Source organism: Verticillium nonalfalfae (assembly GCF_003724135.2).
Source record: "Verticillium nonalfalfae strain VnAa140/NRRL 66861 chromosome Unknown scaffold_114, whole genome shotgun sequence".
NCBI lineage: Eukaryota > Fungi > Ascomycota > Sordariomycetes > Glomerellales > Plectosphaerellaceae > Verticillium > Verticillium nonalfalfae.
In genome coordinates this window covers 38,623-56,516 of record NW_021167339.1, presented here as the reverse complement: position 1 = coordinate 56,516, position 17,894 = coordinate 38,623, and the positions used below count along the sequence as shown (strand labels likewise).

Below are 17,894 nucleotides of genomic sequence, written 5' to 3'. Positions count from 1 at the left end.
CTGCATTTCGCCATCCACTCATATATTGATTGATGGGGATGGGAGCATGAGCAAACTGGAATTCCTTGAGATCAGCTCAGCCTCTTGGTTGACTTGCTTCGCTCGGTACAAGCATGCGACCCCATGGTGGAGCTGTCAGAGATATGCACATGTCCGATAGTCCCATCATTAGGCAGGGCCCCATGAAAGGTCCAAGTGTCAGGAGGCACCCGCGAGCTCGCCCATCCCCAACTTGTCTATTTGGCGACTCCGACGACCTGCATCTAGTGCATCAAACACTGCGAACACGATAACCAGCCCGGCAGCGCGAATCTCGCGGCGACAATTTTCCAGCTCCAAGAAGGACTGGCAGCCCCAACCGCCCGTTGCCTGATCCGCACCTACACGACCGAAACCGAGCACTCGTGCCCCTCCACCTCCTGATTAGCTTCCACGATGGCGGTCAACCGCATTCGGGGGGCTTTCGCTCCGCCCAAGAAGGGAGAGACGTTTGAGTTGCGTGCCGGCTTGGTGTCTCAATATGCCTATGAGCGCAAGGAGTCCATTCAGAAGACGATCATGGCTATGACGCTAGGCAAGGACGTGTCTGCGCTGTTTCCTGATGTGCTCAAGAACATTGCAACTGGTGATCTGGACCAGAAGAAGCTTGTCTACCTTTACCTAATGTAAGTGGCATATTCTTTGGAAGCAGCGCTTCTACCATGGGCCTGGGCGTCGCTTTGGATGCTAACAATCACAGGAACTACGCAAAATCGCATCCCGACCTCTGCATTCTCGCCGTCAACACGTTCGTCCAAGATACAGAAGACCCCAACCCATTGGTTCGCGCTCTCGCCATTCGAACCATGGGCTGCATCCGTGTCGACAAGATGGTCGATTATATGGAGGAGCCCCTGAGAAAGACGCTCCGAGACGAATCCCCTTACGTGCGCAAGACGGCCGCTATTTGTGTTGCCAAGCTCTTTGACCTGAACCCGGCAATGTGTATTGAGAATGGCTTCCTAGAATCGCTTCAGGAACTGATCAGCGACTCCAACCCGATGGTCGTCGCAAACTCTGTCCAAGCTCTAGCAGAGATCAGCGAGACGGCGCCGGAGACACGAGCTCTCGTCATCACCCCTGCGATATTGAAGAAGCTGCTGCTTGCGCTTAATGAGTGTACGGAGTGGGGACGTGTCACCATTCTGTCGACACTGGCCGACTACCCTACCCAGGACGTCAAGGAGTCGGAGCACATTTGTGAGAGGGTCACGCCACAGTTCCAGCACGTCAACCCGAGCGTGGTGCTGGCAGCTGTGAAGGTTGTCTTCATCCACATGAGGTCCATCAACCCCGAGACCGTCCGATCATACCTGAAGAAGATGGCCCCACCTCTGGTGACGCTGGTAGCCTCGGCCCCCGAGGTGCAGTACGTCGCGCTGCGCAACATTGATCTTTTGCTCCAGGCCAAGCCAGACATTCTCAGCAAGGAGTTGCGAGTCTTCTTTTGCAAATACAACGACCCGCCGTATGTCAAGCTACAGAAGCTTGAGATTATGGTGAGGATAGCAAACGACAAGAACTTTGACCAGTTGCTGGCCGAGTTGAAGGAGTATGCTTTGGAAGTCGATATGGATTTCGTCAAGAGGGCCGTCAAGGCGATCGGCCAGGTGGCCATCAAGATCGAATCTGCCAGCGAAAAGTGCGTCAATGCGCTTCTGGATCTGATCGCCACCAAGGTCAACTATGTTGTGCAGGAGGTCGTCGTCGTGATCAAGGACATTCTGCGCAAGTATCCTGGCTACGAAGGCGTCATCCCGACTCTTTGTCAGTACATTGATGAGCTAGACGAGCCAACAGCACGTGGCTCGTTGATCTGGATTGTTGGAGAGTACGCCGAGAAGATTAGTAACGCCGATGAGATTCTCGCCGGGTTCGTGGAAGTGTTCATGGAAGAATTCACTCAGGTAAGTGGCTAGTACCATTGAAGGCCGGATCATGACTAACGTCGTTCAGACTCAACTGCAAATTCTCACTGCGGTGGTGAAGCTCTTCCTCAAGAAGCCCGGGAGCAATCAGGAATTGGTACAGAAGGTGCTGCAATCAGCCACAACAGACAACGACAACCCAGATATTCGCGACAGGGCGTACGTTTACTGGCGACTTCTGTCGGGCGATCTCGATGTTGCCAAGAGCATTGTTCTGTCTCACAAGCCGGCGATTGCCACTACCATGTCCAGTCTACCTCCTGCGCTGCTCGAACAGCTTCTTTCGGAGCTCTCAACCTTGGCCTCTGTCTATCACAAGCCGCCCGAGTCGTTCGTTGGCAAGGGACGGTTCGGTGCGGACGAACTCCAGCGTGCGGCCATCCGTGAACTACGACAAGATGCGGCGGAGAATCCGATCGCAGCATCCGTGGCCGCAGCTGCCAACGGCACAGCCCCACCACAAAACAACATCGAGAATCTCCTGGATATTGATTTTGACGGCGCGGCGCCTGCGTCAGCGGAGCAGCAGAGCAACGTCAACACACCCGACAGGATGGCCAGCCCCGCAGGCGGTGCTCCATCTGGCAACATAGCCGATATGATGGGTCTTTTTGACGCTCCGCCGCCCCAACAGCAGCAGAACGTCGGCGGCAACGCGGGGGGCAGCGGTATGAACGATATGATGAACGGATTCGCGGATCTGAATTTCGGAGGCGCGTCATCGTCATCCCAGCCTCCGCCTGCGGCGATGCAATTGCACCCGCAACAACAGAGTGGCAGTGGGGAGAAGAAGACGAACGAGGATCTCCTGGGCTTGTTTTAGACGGGTGGGGAGGCTGCAATGCGCGGAAAAGGGGAGCGCTTTATGCTCAATGGAGGCGTCTCGGCATTTTGTACGTGCAGCGCTGGATGATCAAATATATAGTCGGGTTGAAGCACGACTACCTCCTTCCAAGAGACAGATATCAGTGTCTGTCTGTGTGGTGAAAACCCAAGGTGATGTTTTGCTCAAATTTCAAGGATATTGTACCACTCTATCCTGGTGAATCATAGTCCCGGTCCGCCTTCTCTCGCGCTGCCCTGCGTTTCCGTAACGCCATGTCGTCCTTGCGATATGTACTTCCTGCCCAGACATTCGGTCTCCCGTCCTCTAGTTAGGGTCACCCACTATCCGCTCACGCCGTCCACCTTGCCGCCGACCGTACCGTCGAGGGGCGGCCCATCGCTCACGCCCGAAGCGGCGCGATCGCGCTCCCACTCGGCGGGGGTTTGGCACTTGGCGCTCCAGGCGTGGATGCGGGCGATCTCCTCCTTGAGTGCGGCGTTGACAAGTCGGTGACGCTTGAGGGAGGACTGCTTTTCGAACTGAGGAGATATGATGAGGGATGTGAAGGATTGGCCGCAGCCGCCTGTGTCTCTGTCAGTACGTGCTCGAGCGACAATGGCGGGCGCTGTTCCTCGACGTAGCCGCGATGGCGGGGCAGGGCCGCGGGGTACGTCTCGAGGGGGTTGAGCGGTGGAAGAGGGTCGTACCGGACATGTCCGTGACCTCGACGTGGACTGCCGTGAGGCGACTGGTCAGGGCCTCCTTGAGGGAGGCTTCGGTTATTTGGTCTGCCATTCTTGGTTGGTTGGACCTGCGATGTTCGACAGCGCACTGGAACACTTGTACGCTCGCTCAGTGCGCTGGGTCTGGCTGTGGGTGTCAACATTTAGGTAGGTATTGATAAGACTGTGGAGCGCAGAGCTGCTTAGTCACGCCTCGACGTCACTGCGACAGTCAGTTGCCATGGAGCTTGGAGAGCTCCCGATTCAACCTCTTCCCGCCCGGATCAATAGTTACACACAACCGCCTCGTCCTGCACGTAGACACGAGTAAGACCGATTGTCCTTCACGGACTCCTACAAGGTGAAGTAAGCATCGTGGCTGATCATATGATTCATCTAGCAGGGGCCTTCATCACAACTATCGAGCTTGCACGTTGGACCACATGAGTTTGAAGCTGCTTCGTGTAAGCTGTAGTCGTCGACTCACTCCCAAGGCCGCCAGAAGCTCTGCGCTTCTGTGGTCTCCTCGATCTTCTCTCTCTGGCTCTGAAACGACGTCTGATTTTCATCCTGCGACGCCTCGCTACTGCTTCAGCACCTCAACGTCCTTGTCAGCTTCAAACATGACGGCTCCCTTTTCAGCTGCGGCGGCTCACGCCGACTATAAGTCGCCATCATTCACGCAGAAGGTTGTCGATGTGATGAGGAAGCAGTGAGTGATCCACCAATGAGTGACTTTTACGCTCGAACCTCGGGCTGATTTTTCTAGCTTCCCCGAAGAGCTGGCTGAACGTAGCTGGGACAACGTCGGCCTTCTCCTGGGCAACCTTGAGACGGGCGGCAGCGAGACCAAGAACGCGAGTCCCGTGGTCCTCGTCACAAACGATCTTACGTATGCTGTTGCCAAAGAGGCCATTGCCAAGAAGGCGAGCGTCATTGTCGCGTATCGTACGTCGTGACCCCCGCTCTCATTCCCCAGCTGAACGTACTCACCTGTGGCCCAGATCCTATCATCTTCTCTGGACTCAAGTCCATCACCTCGAAGGACGCTCAACAGGCCACCCTGATTCTCCTCGCGTCCCACGGCATCGCCGTCTACTCTCCTCACACGGCCCTCGATGCCGCCCCCAACGGCATCAATGCCTGGCTGGCCGACGCCGCTACCGGCTCCGCCAAGGGCACTCGCGCCGCAGCGCGTCTCACCGCCAACCCCCCCGAAGGCTTTACCGGCGCCGGCGCCGGCCTCGTTGTCACCTTTGACGAGCCCCAGACTGCGGGGCACATCGCCTCGTCTCTCGCTGCCGCCACCGGGCACAAGCACCTCACCGTCGCGACACCGGACCGTTCCGCCACGTGGCGCGAGAGGCCCGTCAGGAGCGTCGCCGTCTGCGCGGGCAGCGGCTGGGATCTCATCAAGGACACGGGGGCGGACGTGTTTGTCACAGGCGAAGTGAGCCATCACAGCGCGCTGAAGGCCGTCCAGGATGGCATCTTGCTGTTCACGCTGTTCCACTCCAACTCGGAGCGGGGCTTCCTCCGAGAGAGGCTTGTGCCGCTGCTGCAGGGTGAGCTGACGGCGCTTGAGGCCGGGGCCGAGGTGTACATGAGCGAGGTTGACCGGGATCCCTTTGAGATCATCACGGTGTGAAGGTGAAGACTGGACTGGCGTGGTAGGAACGTGCGGGCGAGTGTCAAGGATAGTCATTGACGATCGACTGGAGCAGTGCAAGGAAATCTCTTGACGATAGAGCGGAGTAGTCCAAGGAAATGTCTTGACGGATGACTAGGCACGTGTACGCGTGGAGGAGAAGGAGAGTTTAGAGGGTCATGCATAGCCAACTTCGAATCATGTGTCGATATCATGGCAAACAAGCGCCTTCTCAAGCACATACGACCACACCCATTGGAAAACTCGGGATCCCGTCCGCTCTCCCATAGATAAGCCAATGAGGGCTGAACTAGTAGTTGGGTCGGTGACGACCAGCGAATCCTCCGTGTTGTATGTTTTTGCCGTTTCGGACTCGAGGTCGTCGGAATAGTTGCCCCCTTGAATCATTGATGGAGCTGGCTCATCGTCAGACTTTCATTTTTTGGGTAGGGTACCTACGTTGTGAAAGGTGGATCCTCTCCGTCTGCACGCTACGCTCGACCTGGAACTGCAAGCGAACCAATCGATGCGTGGCCCTACGCCTTCACTGCATCACGCCCTGCACCACGGCCAAAGAAGCAAGTTTCCCCGCTTCGAGCAGCTGCCACCCGCCCACGGCCCACCCCCCTCCTCCATTCGATCCCCTCTCCCGCAGGTAACCCAGCAGTCCAGCGGGAGCATCAATGGGAGTCTCCATTAACGGATCAGCTTGCCTGACCTTGCCCAGTGCCGGCTGCGACTGTACATCGTTCATTGTGGCGCCAGAACGGTGTAAGACCACCCGGGCTGTGGCCAATCGCCTGCCTCTGAGGGTGTCGTCGAGGGCGCCGATCACCGCTGGGAGCGACCTCTTGACCATCCTCTTCCTACTCCCGTTTATCGGGGGTGGAGGCAGTGAGAGAACAACGTCTGATGAGCAGCAGTGACAGCAGCAGGAGCAGCGGCAGCAGCACAGTCGCACTGGGGCACAGCAGCACTGGAGCCATTGGGACGACACGAGACAGAGCCTTCGAACTCGGGCTGCATCGCCTGGTGCCCTCGACCTGACAGGCGACGACGCAGACCAGAGGCGAACCGTCGACAAACCCAAAAACATCGGCTCTGCCAGGATCTGGGCCGGCGTCTGCAGCGTGGCGCGCTCCCCCGATGGCACACCCCCGCAAACGGCTTTGGTCCAAGGGAGGGGCATGTGCGCTTCGTTGGCAGCGCTCGCCAACCAAAAAAACCCCCAAAAAAAAAGAAGGCGACCTTTCCGTACCTGGCCTATGCTGCGTGGACCTGAGCTTGCACCTGGCGTGACCTGGCATGACCTGATCTACGTATGTACTACCTGACCATCATTCTCCCATCACCTGCTGCAGCGAGAGAGCGAGAGAGCGGGCTGCAGTGCTGCAGCCGTCACACGACCAGGCTCGCCCCACATCTGGGCGCGCTTCTCCGGTCCTGGCCTCGCGTCGTGTCGGTTCGCCGCCTCTTTTGTTGTCTGGGGCTGGACCTGGACCACGAAGACGAGACGAGAGTCTCTCCACTCTGGGCGCGATGCGTTTGGGGGGGCTGCGTGCCTGGCTGCCTGGGTCGTTGCTCTGTGCCTACCGACCTGCCTCCCGAGCTACCTCGCCTTGGTGTACCCAGTCAGGTATGGTACCCAGTCAGGTAAGGCTACCTAGCTAAGGTTTTTCCTCTATTCTGGATTGACGGACTGACTGACTGACTTTGCACCCCCAAAGCAAAAGCCCTTTCGGCCTTTCGAGTCACCTTACCTCACCTCACCTCACCTCACCTCCCCAAGGTACCTAATCATTACCAATTGACGATTGCCGGCCCACCCCCCGTTCCGCCCTCCATCCGTCATTGCGCGCGCGACAGCCAGCAGGAGCCAGGCAAGAGGCGAAAGGCCAAGAAAAAGTCGAACCAGGGTCCAGGTCCAGACAGAGTCGACTGACCACCGCGTGCCTTACCTTTCAGGTGTAGAGAGAGAGAGAGACCCGTCCATCTACCATCCAGACAGACCTGCCCACCTGCTCGCCCCAGGCCTCTACTTGCTACTGACCGACGCCGGGGTCTGCCCTCGTCGGATCCTACCTTGTTGAACTACAAAGACCATGACGCCGCCACCCGCCGCGGCTGGCACCATGGACGACAAGACTAGCTTGACCGCCATCTCGAGTCGAATCTCGACGACGCAGACTGACTCTTCTTCCGCTACTGCTGCTGCTGCTGACGCCGCCGCCGATACTAATACCAAGCCCTTGCCCGCCCCGACCCTCGACGCCGGCAAGCAGACGGCACCTGTTCGCCAGTGCCCTTGTCGCAACAGGGCCAAGAGTGAGTAGAGCCTCTTCGTCTGTCTCTTGTCTTCTGTCTTCTGTCTTCTGTCTTCTGTCTTCTGTCTTCTGCCTGCGGCCTCTGTCTGTTTGTTTGCCTGTCTTTGCTCTTTCCGTCTCCTTCTGTTTTGCTGCGCTGCTGTATTCACTTTCCACGCCCCCCCTCTCTCCAATCTGTTCCTGTCTGTCACGCACGCCCCCTCTGCCACATCCTCTTCACGTTCGCCAGTCAAACCTGTCTCTCCACATCATTCCTGCTTCCTACGCACAGAAACATGGCCACGGTCTCGCCTGTTGGACCCTTGCTTTGGACACTTGCTACGCCACGCGCCAGCTCCAGCTCTAGACCCTAGACTTCCTTTATCCCCCCCCCCCCCCCCCCTTCCGGTCTCGCCCATGCCTGCTTGAGCCATCCTCCGCACGAACGCGAGACACTGACATGCCAACCCCCCCCGTCCCCCCAGATCCAGCTACGGCGCACGAGCCTCCCAGCACAACCACTACCACCACCACCAACACCTCCTCCGCCCCGCATTCGGCCTCGACCGCGCCCCTCGCCGCCATCGATATAAAGCCAACACCGCCGCCTGTCTCGACTGCCGCTGCGGCGCCCATGAACGTCAAGACGTCGCCCACGTCCGCCAAAATGATCTTCTCCGACATGTACAGGTCGCCGCGCTCGCCGCTCTCCAAGATTCGACATTCCGTCTTCGCCGCGCCTCTGCCGCTACCCCATGCTGATTACGACGTCGACCTTCTTAGCAAGGACAAGGCCAAGCAGAAGGAGGCCGTCAGACGTCACCTCGAGGAAAAGGTGCGCAACGATTGGGACTTTGTTTGGCCGCCTGTGTCGGCTGCCGCCTCGGTGCCCGCGCCTGTGCCTCCTCAGTCAACCGAAAACGGCGACGACGTCGCAGCGGACCCCACTCCTCAGCCACCAGCTGAGACATCCCCTTCTGAACCACAACTTGGGGACGACTCGGTGACAGCCGCCGCGGAGAGGAACCGCGAGTCCACAGAGGAGGCGCTCGACGACGGCCCTGACAGTGACGCCGAGTCTGTCTACAGCACCGTGTCGGAAGATCCTGTCCACTACCGGCCACGACTCGACTGGGTATCGGATCTCTCCGACGACGAGGCTCCACCCATGTCTCTCTCGCCCTTCCGCTTCGACACGCCCGAGGCGATAGGCGCCGCCGTGAAAGCCTCGGTCGTCGACAAGCAGGCACAGCGGAGAAGAGCTGTTCGCGAAGAGATGCAGTGGAACGAGGGTCTCGCCTGCTTTGAGGCCCGCCGCAATGCCTGGACGGGCGCGAAAACAGTCCGCGTGCGCCAGAAGCCCATCTCTCCATCCACCTCTTTTGCGTCTCTGTCGCCCAAGCGGCTCTTCCAGCGCACATCTGTGCCCCCTTCTCCGGCGCACCACAGCTCGCCTCCTCAGCAGCGCCGCAGCAACGACGCATCTACCACAAACTCGGACGGCTATGATTCGAAAGATGGCAGTCGCGACCTCAGCGCCCAGCGCTCCAAGGACTCATCGCATTCCACGACGTCGGCTCCGTCCACCGCAGCGTATTCCGTCGAGACGCTGCTGCCTCTCGCACCACCCCTCCTCCCGCCGAATAACCCCATGCGTGCCTCCATCACGCCGGCCGTGTACCTCTCGCTCTACGAAAAAGTCATTCTCCACAATCTCACGCCGTCCTGTCCCGTCAACCTCTCTGACATGATCCGTGCGTGCGTCACGGGCTGGAAGCGCGACGGCGAGTGGCCGCCCCGCCCGGCGCCCGCTGACCCCATGAGCCTCGTGGCCGTGCGGAAGAAGAAGCGTGCCTCTGCGGGGGCAGGTGACGGGCTCGGCACCGCGAGACGCATGAGTTTTGGGTTCCTCGGCCGAGGCGGAGGCGGGGAGAAGGCCGGCGCCGAAGAGAGCAAGGGCGTCGCCAAGGGGATCAGGGGCAGCCTGCAGCGAGTTCTGGGCATCGGTCATCATGCTGCGACTCCGAATGGAAAGAGTGCCGTGGCTTGAGAGATGCACCCTATGAGAAATTTCCTATTGGCCCCGGTTCTCGGGTCACATGTTTGTGTCGGGGTGGGAGAGAAGACCATGGATCCTGGTCCTGGCTGGAAGTCACCGTGCAGAGATTCTATATACCCTTTTCTTTTTTTGACGCGCACAACGAGGTCGATGTAGTAATGAGACTCAATCATGATCAGCCTGGATGTTTTACGTGGCTTCCATGAAGCGTGCACGTTCACATTTTGCTCTGCGCCAGGTAAATACAGAAGCTGCACCAGAGTCTCGTACGAAGCTAAACTCGCCTAGCCATGCTGCCGCCAATGTAATGCTCAACCCGCGTGTACATGCTCGCATTGCTCGTCACTTGAAGTACTTGTCTCAATCCAACATGGCCGTCGTTGTACTGGCCCCTCCAGGCGCCTGGTCGAGCAGGTCAGCGACCCAATGCTCCAGAGCATCCTCCTGGCTGCTCCCGAGGCCGAGTTCCTCCGACTGCTGTCGCCTCTGGTTCATGACGCCCTTGAGCTGGCCGACAAGGCTCGCGACCGCCACGGCGTCATACAGACCCTCCCTCCTCTTCGAAGCGGCGAGCAGCTCGACCGCTCTCGCCGTCACGCGCTTGTCCGCGCACTTCATCGCCACCAGAAAGAGCGGCACCACGACACCAGTCTCGGACGATAGAGTCCACGACTTCGGCGCAGGGCCCGCGGTCGCCGCCGCCTCGGCCACAGGGCCCGAAACGTCCAGGCGCAGGACGTCATCGCATAGTTGAACGAGTCCCTCGGCCGTGCGGTTCGGCACCTCACCGAAGACCTGCGGCCGATCGGGCACCTTGGACGAGAGCAGCATCTGCAGCACGCCGTGCTGGGCCAGGAGCGTGCGGGCCGCGCGGTCGGCGCTGCGTTTGTCGGCGCTGCCCTGCCCCGTCGGCGGCGGCGGCAGGGACGCGGCGAAGATGCCGTGCCTCTGCTGCCAAAGGTCGAACTCGACCGTCAGACGGTGCTTCTCCGCGAGCACGGCCGCGGGGATGCATGACGCCGGCTGGCCCTGGTAGGCCGTGTTCTCCTGCAGGAAGCGCAGCAGCCAGTTGGACATGCGGATGAGCTGCTTCTGCGCGTCGGCGAGGCCGGCGAAGGACGTGGCCGGGCCCGCGCCGCGGGGGCCGGGGCCGGGGCCGGGGCCGATGTTGAGACCGCGCTCCCTCTCCTGCCGCGACACGAGAGCCAGCGCCGGCGCGCGGGCGTCGTCGAAAAAGGTCGCCTGCATGTCGAGCCGGCCCAGCGTGTCGCGGATGCTGCGCATCTCCTCGTCGTCCTCGTCCCCCTCGTGGAACGCGAGCACCTTGTTCATGAGCCGCAGGCCGTTGTCGAGGTGGTTCAGCGCCGCCGGCACGTCGCCGAGGGCGCTCTCGAAGCAGTAGAACAGCACGCAGCAGATGAGCGCCGTCTTGGCCGTCTCGGACCGGCCCGCGCGCGTCCCGTCTCCCGACCGCGTGATGCGAATCTGCAGCGACCGCAGCGCCTTGCCGTACTGCCGCAGCGTCGCGTCGCCGACGGGGTGGCCGCCGCCGCTGCGGCGGCGGCTGCACCCGCCGTTCGAGAGGTCGAGGTGCAGCGCGCTCAGCGCGATGAGCGACTGCCGCACAATCGTCTCGTTCTGGCTCGCGTAGAGCGCCGTCCTGGACCAGAACTCGTTGGGCACGAAGCCCGCGAACTCGTTCGCCCCCTGCACGCAGAAGTAGTGGAGGAGCTGCCGGTCGCGCTGGCTGCCGGGCATGCGGAACGGGATCGAGTAGGCCGTGATGGCCGCCAGGCCCAGCGGCGACCGGCGGCCGGCGACTTCGTCATCGGAGGTTTGCGGTGAGAGCAGAACGCTGCCGGGCGTTCGTGCTGCGTAGCCGTCGCATTTGCGACCCGTCTGCGTGCATTTGAGACAGCTGGGCTTTGCCTCGTCGCACTTGACACGCCGGATGCTTGTTTTGGGTCAGAGTCAAACAGCTGGTAATGCAGGGACCCGGTCGATCTCGGGATCGCGAGGTGTAGACAGACGCTTGGCACTTACCGACATGTCTGGCATCCAGTCCTCACTCTTGGCGTGCTCTTCCTCGTGGTTCTCGACATTTTCTTCGCTTCTCTATCTTTCCCCCCTTTCGCTTCGACGAAGTTCGGTAGTTGGACTGGGCAAAAGTTCCTTGGGATTGGCTGCGTCGTCTATTTCACTGCTCGCGAACTGTGCCGGCGCTCATCTTCTCGCCTTGTGGCGCCACGCGGTACAGCGAGGCGTAGCTCGCTGTCGAAACACGTTCAATTTGAATGCTATTCTCGCCATGCAGCTGACTTGCAGGGTAGGATTTGGCAATTGACGATGCGCCCAATAGGGAGAGGCATGCTCTGCGGATGGCCCAAGTGCCGACGTGTGCGCTTGTGGCACGGCCCGTCACGCTTTCGTTCGCGGCGGTCGAGAGAGACGAAGCTATTTCGCATCCTTGAGAGTCTGTTTCTGAGGAACTTTTGTATGCATCCCGACATGATGCACTAGCACAGTGGCTGCCTACGCGAGGTGATATATATAGCAGCAAGAGAAGATAAGGCCACTCTATTGAATGTCGATCATGTACTTGTTGTATGTTCCGAACGCCACCTTCACGGATCACCTGCTATAATTATCATCATGAAGTTGCCCCCAGGTTCCATATCTGTATTTCTCTCCACAGTAGCTGGCACCAGTTCTGCCTTCTTGCAGAAGCGGCAGTTCAGTAATGACAGCTTCGACTGGGCCACCGTCCAACCTTCACGCAACTTGCAGTACCACGACTGCTATGACAGGTTCAAGTGTGCGCGCTTGAAGGTGCCGCTCGACTGGACAACTGCCAATTCGTCACAATGCGCAAGCTCGTCCCGCTGGGCTGCCATCGGCATAGTCACCCTCCCGGCGTCCGTTCCCGAGACTGACCCGTCATTCGGCGGCACAATTCTCATCAACCCTGGCGGCCCTGGCGGAGGCGGCACTGAAATGGCATTGGATATCGGGGTTTATATACAGGCAATCTTGGACGGAGATCGACACTATGAAATCCTCGGATTCGACCCACGAGGTGTGGCACTGAGCACCCCTCGCGCCGACTGTTACAATGACGACCTCAAACGAGCCGCCGATTTCATCCAGAAAGAGGGGCTGCCGGCGATGACTTCCGGCCCTGAAGCTCTGGCTTACCAGTACCAAGCGGCAAGGGGCCTGAGTGACCTCTGTGCAGAGGCTGGGGAGGACAGCATCTTCAACTACATGTCGACCGCCTCTGTGGCTCGCGACATGGTCGAGATTGTGGATCGCGTTGACGAGTTGCGGCACAAGAACTTGACCTCGGCGGAGGATGAGAAGCGCGAGCTGCCGAAACTGCAGTATTTTGGCATCTCGTATGGCACCATTTTGGGCAATACCTTTGCCTCAATGTTTCCTGGCCGCGTGGGAAGGATGGTGCTTGATGGCGTAGCCGACGCCGACGACTATATCAGCGGTGTAAGGCTTTCTCTCTCTCTCTGATCATTGATCGTAGATGGCTCTTTGAGTGCTGACGAAGATTAGACTTGGGCGAAGAACCTCAACGATGCTGAAGTTGTCGTCGACAAGTTCTACGAGACTTGCTTCCACGCTGGAGACCTCTGCCTCCTGAAACAGGAATCAGATGGCAGCGCGGCTGACATCAGGAAGCGCGTGGACGACTTCATACAGGAGTTGGTCAAAACTCCCATCATAACCGTTGCCGGAGGCCGCGTCCGTTTTGTCACGTCCCTCATCGTCCGCGACACCATACGCCGAGCTCTCTATTCACCGATCAAGGCATACGAACTGCTGTCCATTGTTCTCGCCACCACCCTTGCGGGCGATTACAGCCTCCTGCTGCAAAGTCCAGCGGTCAACAATTACGAGCGCAAGGATGTCTGTGTCGTGCCAGGCGACTACTACCCTCCTCAGAATTACACCTGGGACAGCGAGGCCGGAATGGGTGTGCTTTGTGGCGATTCCGCTATCAAGGCCGGCGAGCGCAACAACGGTTCCTGGGCTGCGAGTATAGTCGAGCAGCTTGATGCCCAGTCACCAACTGCTGGAGAGCCTTGGGCGCGGATTCCGCTTTCCTGTTCGGGGTGGACGTTTCAGCCGAAATACGCCTTTAGGGGTCCGTTCGGCCACTTGGATCTCGACCTTTCGAAGACAGAAGACAAGCCCGCGGCTCCGCTCCTGATTCTGTCGACGCGACACGACCATGCTACACCACTTGCCAACGCCGAACATCTGTCGACGCTTTATCCCGGATCGGCCGTCGTCATCCAGGAGTCTGTGGGCCACTGCGCTTTGGTCACCTCCAGGAGCGAGTGCACTGCGCAGCATTTGCGGACGTACTTTGACATCGGAAAGGTCCCGAGAAGCGGGACCACGTGCGAGGAAGACTGCTCCCCTGGGATCCCTTTTGTGCCCTGTCCAGGTTTCGCCGATACGCCGAGTTGAGGCAAGCCAAATGCAATAGCATCGAGTCAAACGGCTTAAGGTGGGCAATGCAAACGGAGACGGATAGAGGCACTGTAGCTAATTAATGTCACGAAAGATACCGCAATGACAGCATTGCAGTGTTGAGCTGCCTTGTAACTGTCACGAGTTTGTGCTAATTACATTTGGCTGCAGACCAGTTCTAAGCGCAGATGGCTCAATACTCGTACCGTATACTCTACACCACGAAGCTGGAGGTGACCGCTGTCTTGATGTCCCTCGAACTGAATCCCATCCGGAACTCGAAATCTCCGCTTGGAATCTCCCAGTTCTGCGCAACGACGTTCCAGAAACTCACATCGCGCCGTCGGAGAGGGAGCGTCACACTTTTGGCCTCTCCCGGCTGCAGACTCACTTTCTCGAACCCACGCAGCACGCTCACAGGAGTACCCTCTGGCACCGAAGCTTGGGGGAATGCCATGTACAACTGCACAACCTGCGCGCCGGCCACATCGCCCGTGTTCCTGACTGTCACTGTCACAGAGCCAATCTCCTTCCACAGAGCTGGATTGCCGCCAGGGTGGGTGCCGTTCGTCCGAGGGGGAAGCGGCGAGATGCCAGCGCACTTCCTCTCAAACGTCGCATTGGATCCCATTTCAAATGTCGTGTAGCTCAGGCCAAAGCCGAACTCGTACTGAGGCGTGATGTTCCTGGCATCAAAGTGGCGGTAGTCGATGAATTGACCTTCTGTGAAGTCTGCCTGCCACGCCGCTGAATCGCGTGCCGCGTCACCGGTAATGTTGACTATGGGGAAATCATAGTCAGACTCCTTCTTCGGGATCGTGTAGGGTAGGCGGCCTGACGGGTTGACATCGCCGAAAAGAACATCCGAAATGGAGTAGCCGTTCTCCTGACCGGGATAGTGAGCGGCCAGGATGGCCGTCACGTTTTCGTTATCAGCCCAGGGCATCGTGTTGACGCCGCCAGAGTGCGTAACCACGATTGTGTTGTTGCAGCGGCGCGCCACGTTCTCCACGACGACGGTCGAGTTCCAGTCGTTTTCGAACGAGAGGCGGTCGGTGCCTTCACGTGCCCAGGTCTTTAGGAAAACGAGGCAGACCTCTGGCGTGGGATAGATTGACGTAAAGTCATCCTCCACCATCATGTGATTGTCCAGCAAGTACTGAACCCTGCCCCCATAGTCCTCAATCCGACCGCGCAAAGCAAACAGAGGTGAGATGAGACGCGTGTGTCGGCCGGCACCCGAACCTCCGCCAACGGATAGCGCGCCGATGTTGGGACCCCAAGGCCCGCTGTCATCGCCGGTGAAGGTCAGGCCCTGCGTCACATCGGCCGCTCCGTTACCGAATACGCCGACACTTTTGGGTTTACCAAGGGGTAGAACATTATTTGTGTTTTTCAGGAGGACGGTGCCAGCAGCGGCCACCTTCCTCACAATATCAGCGTGATTAGCGCGGACGTCCCGAGCAGGCGGTGGATTGTTCGGGTCCATTCCAGCTCCAGTAAGGTAAATATCTGGATAGTTGTACGTCCTGGCGAAGACGAAACCAGTCGATGGGTCGATCGACGGAAAGTCTTCATCCTGGTTCAGGTAGAAATAGGGGGTGAGAACTCGGCGGGCCATGTCGTTCACCTTCTCCTCGGTCAAAGTGCCATTCAACACGGCCGCCGTCAGGTTACCGCCGAAGTAGGACGGCGTGGGGAAGATAGCGGTCACCGCACTGTTCATGGCTCCTGGCATGGTCATGTCGAGACCGGCCGCGGCGGATGCTATGCCGGAGTGGGTTGCAAACCAGTCGGACACAACGTACCCCTGAAAGCCCAACTCGTCCTTCAAAAGGCCGTTGAGGATCTTGGAATTCTCGCAGACATATGTCTGGTTGACCCTGTTGTAGCTGCACATGACGGAGGCGACGCCGGCACGAACTGCGTCAGCAAAGGGCCAGAGGTAGAGCTCATGCATTGTGCGATCGTCAATGTTGGACGACAGCGCCGCGACCTCGAGCCCGTCCTCGGTAAAGGTGTTGGAGCGTTGCGTCTCTTGTTCGTTGCCGATAAAGTGCTTCGCGCTAGTTTGGACGCCCATCTCCTGAATGCCTCGGATGGAAAAGTCCATGGCGACACCCGTGAGAAATGGGTCAACAGAGAAGCTCTCCCAGTTGCGCCCTCCCAGGGGGTGACGCCCGAGGGCGCCAGACGCGGGCCTTTAGACACGAACACACACGTCAGTATCTACCTAAGTATGGCACATGCTGGCGGTTGAAGACTGCACTAACCCCAAGTGTACCTGTGCTCCTTTGCCACGAAACTCTGCGCCGAGGGCCTTGCCGCGCTGATAGATCAGATCTCGGTCCCATGTCGCCGCCGCCGTCAGGCCTGCGGGGAACACGGTTGCCAGGTCGGCGATTCTGACTGAATCGGTCTCTATTAGCGCTACATCGTGAGTTTTCCCGCCGATCTTTTCGTACCTGACACGGGTCCATCCGCCAAACAGTACCCAGAGAAGTCAATCTCCTCGATTGGGCTGATGTTGCCGTTGCAGGACAAACCCATGGTGGCACCAGTGGTCAAGGCAACCTTTTGTGTCAGGTTCAACTTGGCGACTGCATCGGTCGCTTTCTGGAAAGCAGCCTCCCAGCCTGTTCCGATGCTCTCGGCTGCGAGCTCTGTCAGCATTGCGGAAAGTAGAGAAGCTTCTGGTGGCACACGTACGGGCTGGGTATGTCGGCACGGTTTCGAAATGGCCGCCATCCGTGAGGGCCGTGGCAACACCGATGCCTCCGAGGACGGCGAGCTTTCTGGTGACGTTAACCATCTTGCCGCGGCAAATATTGCTGGGATGGTCTGCTGCAGCCCTTGATGTTTGTAGAGAGTGGCAGAGTTGACGAAACGCTGAAGAATGATCTGGGAGTGAGCTCTACTTGTAGCCGACTGGGGCCACTACTTAGGAGTATTCATCTTGAGCTCTTTCATGAGGCCCATCTTGATGACGTACTTCAAGGCTTACTAGTATGCGTCTTCTATGGCCCCGAACGCCTTGCCGGACACCGCGTGAGCTTAGATTTAGTTGATGGATCTCGGAGATGACGAGGCTGACGTAGAGCGGCCGCCTTCGCAAGATTGACCGGAAGGCTAGCGATGATGAAGAACTTGTCTATCGTATGGACGACCGTGTTCGGCCCTTCTTTTCGTGGGGAAAATCCGGGGTTCACGGCTCAATACCTTGTCCTTTCCATTGATAAGTGGAACGGGCTCGCGCCCTAGGTGACAGTATTGGTCACTCCTGATGGATGGCATAGCCCAGAAACGAGGTCATCCGAGGAGAAGGGTCCCCGTGAGGCCCCGCCCCTTTTACTACTGCATAGACAAGCGACCAACGGGCCGAAACCAGGATGGGACATGAGTCGGAATATGGAGATCGAGAGGTATCAATTCCAAAGGCTACGCCAATGGTGTGGGCTAGAAGCACACATGCCCGTCAGGGAAGACGTTTATTAGGAGCCGATGTGTAAGGCCGGTCGCTCACGTTTACGAAGGCCAACCCTGTACGAGAGCTCGTTTATCGTATCCAGCATTCATTATGATCACCGGCATCGACTTCTTCCATTGTATAAATCTCCAAATGAACAAATGGCAAATTGATTTCCCCATGGCATGTCAGGGCCGCCCATCTTTCGCCTCTCACTTCCACTTCTTGACTTTCCCAGCACCAGGCTCTTGGGATAACAGAAGTAGCCTGGAAGAAGTCTCGAGTGTTGACCTTAGCTGACTGTACGTTTCGTCTCCCCCGATGCTAATAGCTATCCTTACTTATGCGACCCGGTCTTTTGGTCAGGTACGCAGAATGAATTTCGGGACCAAGAAGTGCCATACGGTATGCGAGA

At 58.5% G+C, this 17,894-nt stretch overlaps 7 protein-coding genes across 7 annotated transcripts; 4 read left to right on the top strand and 3 right to left on the bottom strand.

The window, feature by feature from the left end:
- Positions 1–435: 435 nt before the first annotated feature.
- APL2 (beta-adaptin) lies at positions 436–2,790 on the top strand (the record flags this gene model as incomplete). Its single annotated transcript, XM_028635128.1, has 3 exons — positions 436–665; positions 740–1,946; positions 1,996–2,790. 3 exons carry the CDS (start codon positions 436–438, stop codon positions 2,788–2,790), a joined length of 2,232 nt encoding a protein of 743 aa, XP_028492299.1.
- A 344-nt stretch (positions 2,791–3,134) lies between these two features.
- On the bottom strand, positions 3,135–3,588 carry D7B24_000879 (uncharacterized protein; the record flags this gene model as incomplete). The annotated part of the gene is made up of 2 exons (XM_028635127.1): positions 3,135–3,376; positions 3,501–3,588. 2 exons carry the CDS (start codon positions 3,586–3,588, stop codon positions 3,135–3,137), a joined length of 330 nt encoding a protein of 109 aa, XP_028492298.1.
- Positions 3,589–4,138: 550 nt separating this feature from the next.
- Positions 4,139–5,163, top strand: NIF3L1 (NGG1 interacting factor; the record flags this gene model as incomplete). Its single annotated transcript, XM_028635126.1, has 3 exons — positions 4,139–4,227; positions 4,285–4,463; positions 4,520–5,163. The coding sequence occupies 3 exons, from the start codon at positions 4,139–4,141 to the stop codon at positions 5,161–5,163; spliced, it is 912 nt and encodes a 303-aa protein (XP_028492297.1).
- A 2,102-nt stretch (positions 5,164–7,265) lies between these two features.
- Positions 7,266–9,516, top strand: D7B24_000877 (uncharacterized protein; the record flags this gene model as incomplete). Its single annotated transcript, XM_028635125.1, has 2 exons — positions 7,266–7,488; positions 7,952–9,516. The coding sequence occupies 2 exons, from the start codon at positions 7,266–7,268 to the stop codon at positions 9,514–9,516; spliced, it is 1,788 nt and encodes a 595-aa protein (XP_028492296.1).
- Positions 9,517–9,885: 369 nt separating this feature from the next.
- On the bottom strand, positions 9,886–11,627 carry D7B24_000876 (uncharacterized protein; the record flags this gene model as incomplete). The annotated part of the gene is made up of 2 exons (XM_028635124.1): positions 9,886–11,479; positions 11,569–11,627. 2 exons carry the CDS (start codon positions 11,625–11,627, stop codon positions 9,886–9,888), a joined length of 1,653 nt encoding a protein of 550 aa, XP_028492295.1.
- Positions 11,628–12,177: 550 nt separating this feature from the next.
- On the top strand, positions 12,178–14,010 carry D7B24_000875 (uncharacterized protein; the record flags this gene model as incomplete). Its single annotated transcript, XM_028635123.1, has 2 exons — positions 12,178–13,023; positions 13,090–14,010. The coding sequence occupies 2 exons, from the start codon at positions 12,178–12,180 to the stop codon at positions 14,008–14,010; spliced, it is 1,767 nt and encodes a 588-aa protein (XP_028492294.1).
- Positions 14,011–14,227: 217 nt separating this feature from the next.
- On the bottom strand, positions 14,228–16,825 carry D7B24_000874 (uncharacterized protein; the record flags this gene model as incomplete). The annotated part of the gene is made up of 4 exons (XM_028635122.1): positions 14,228–16,214; positions 16,287–16,422; positions 16,479–16,667; positions 16,723–16,825. 4 exons carry the CDS (start codon positions 16,823–16,825, stop codon positions 14,228–14,230), a joined length of 2,415 nt encoding a protein of 804 aa, XP_028492293.1.
- Between the last annotated feature and the right edge of the window lie 1,069 nt (positions 16,826–17,894).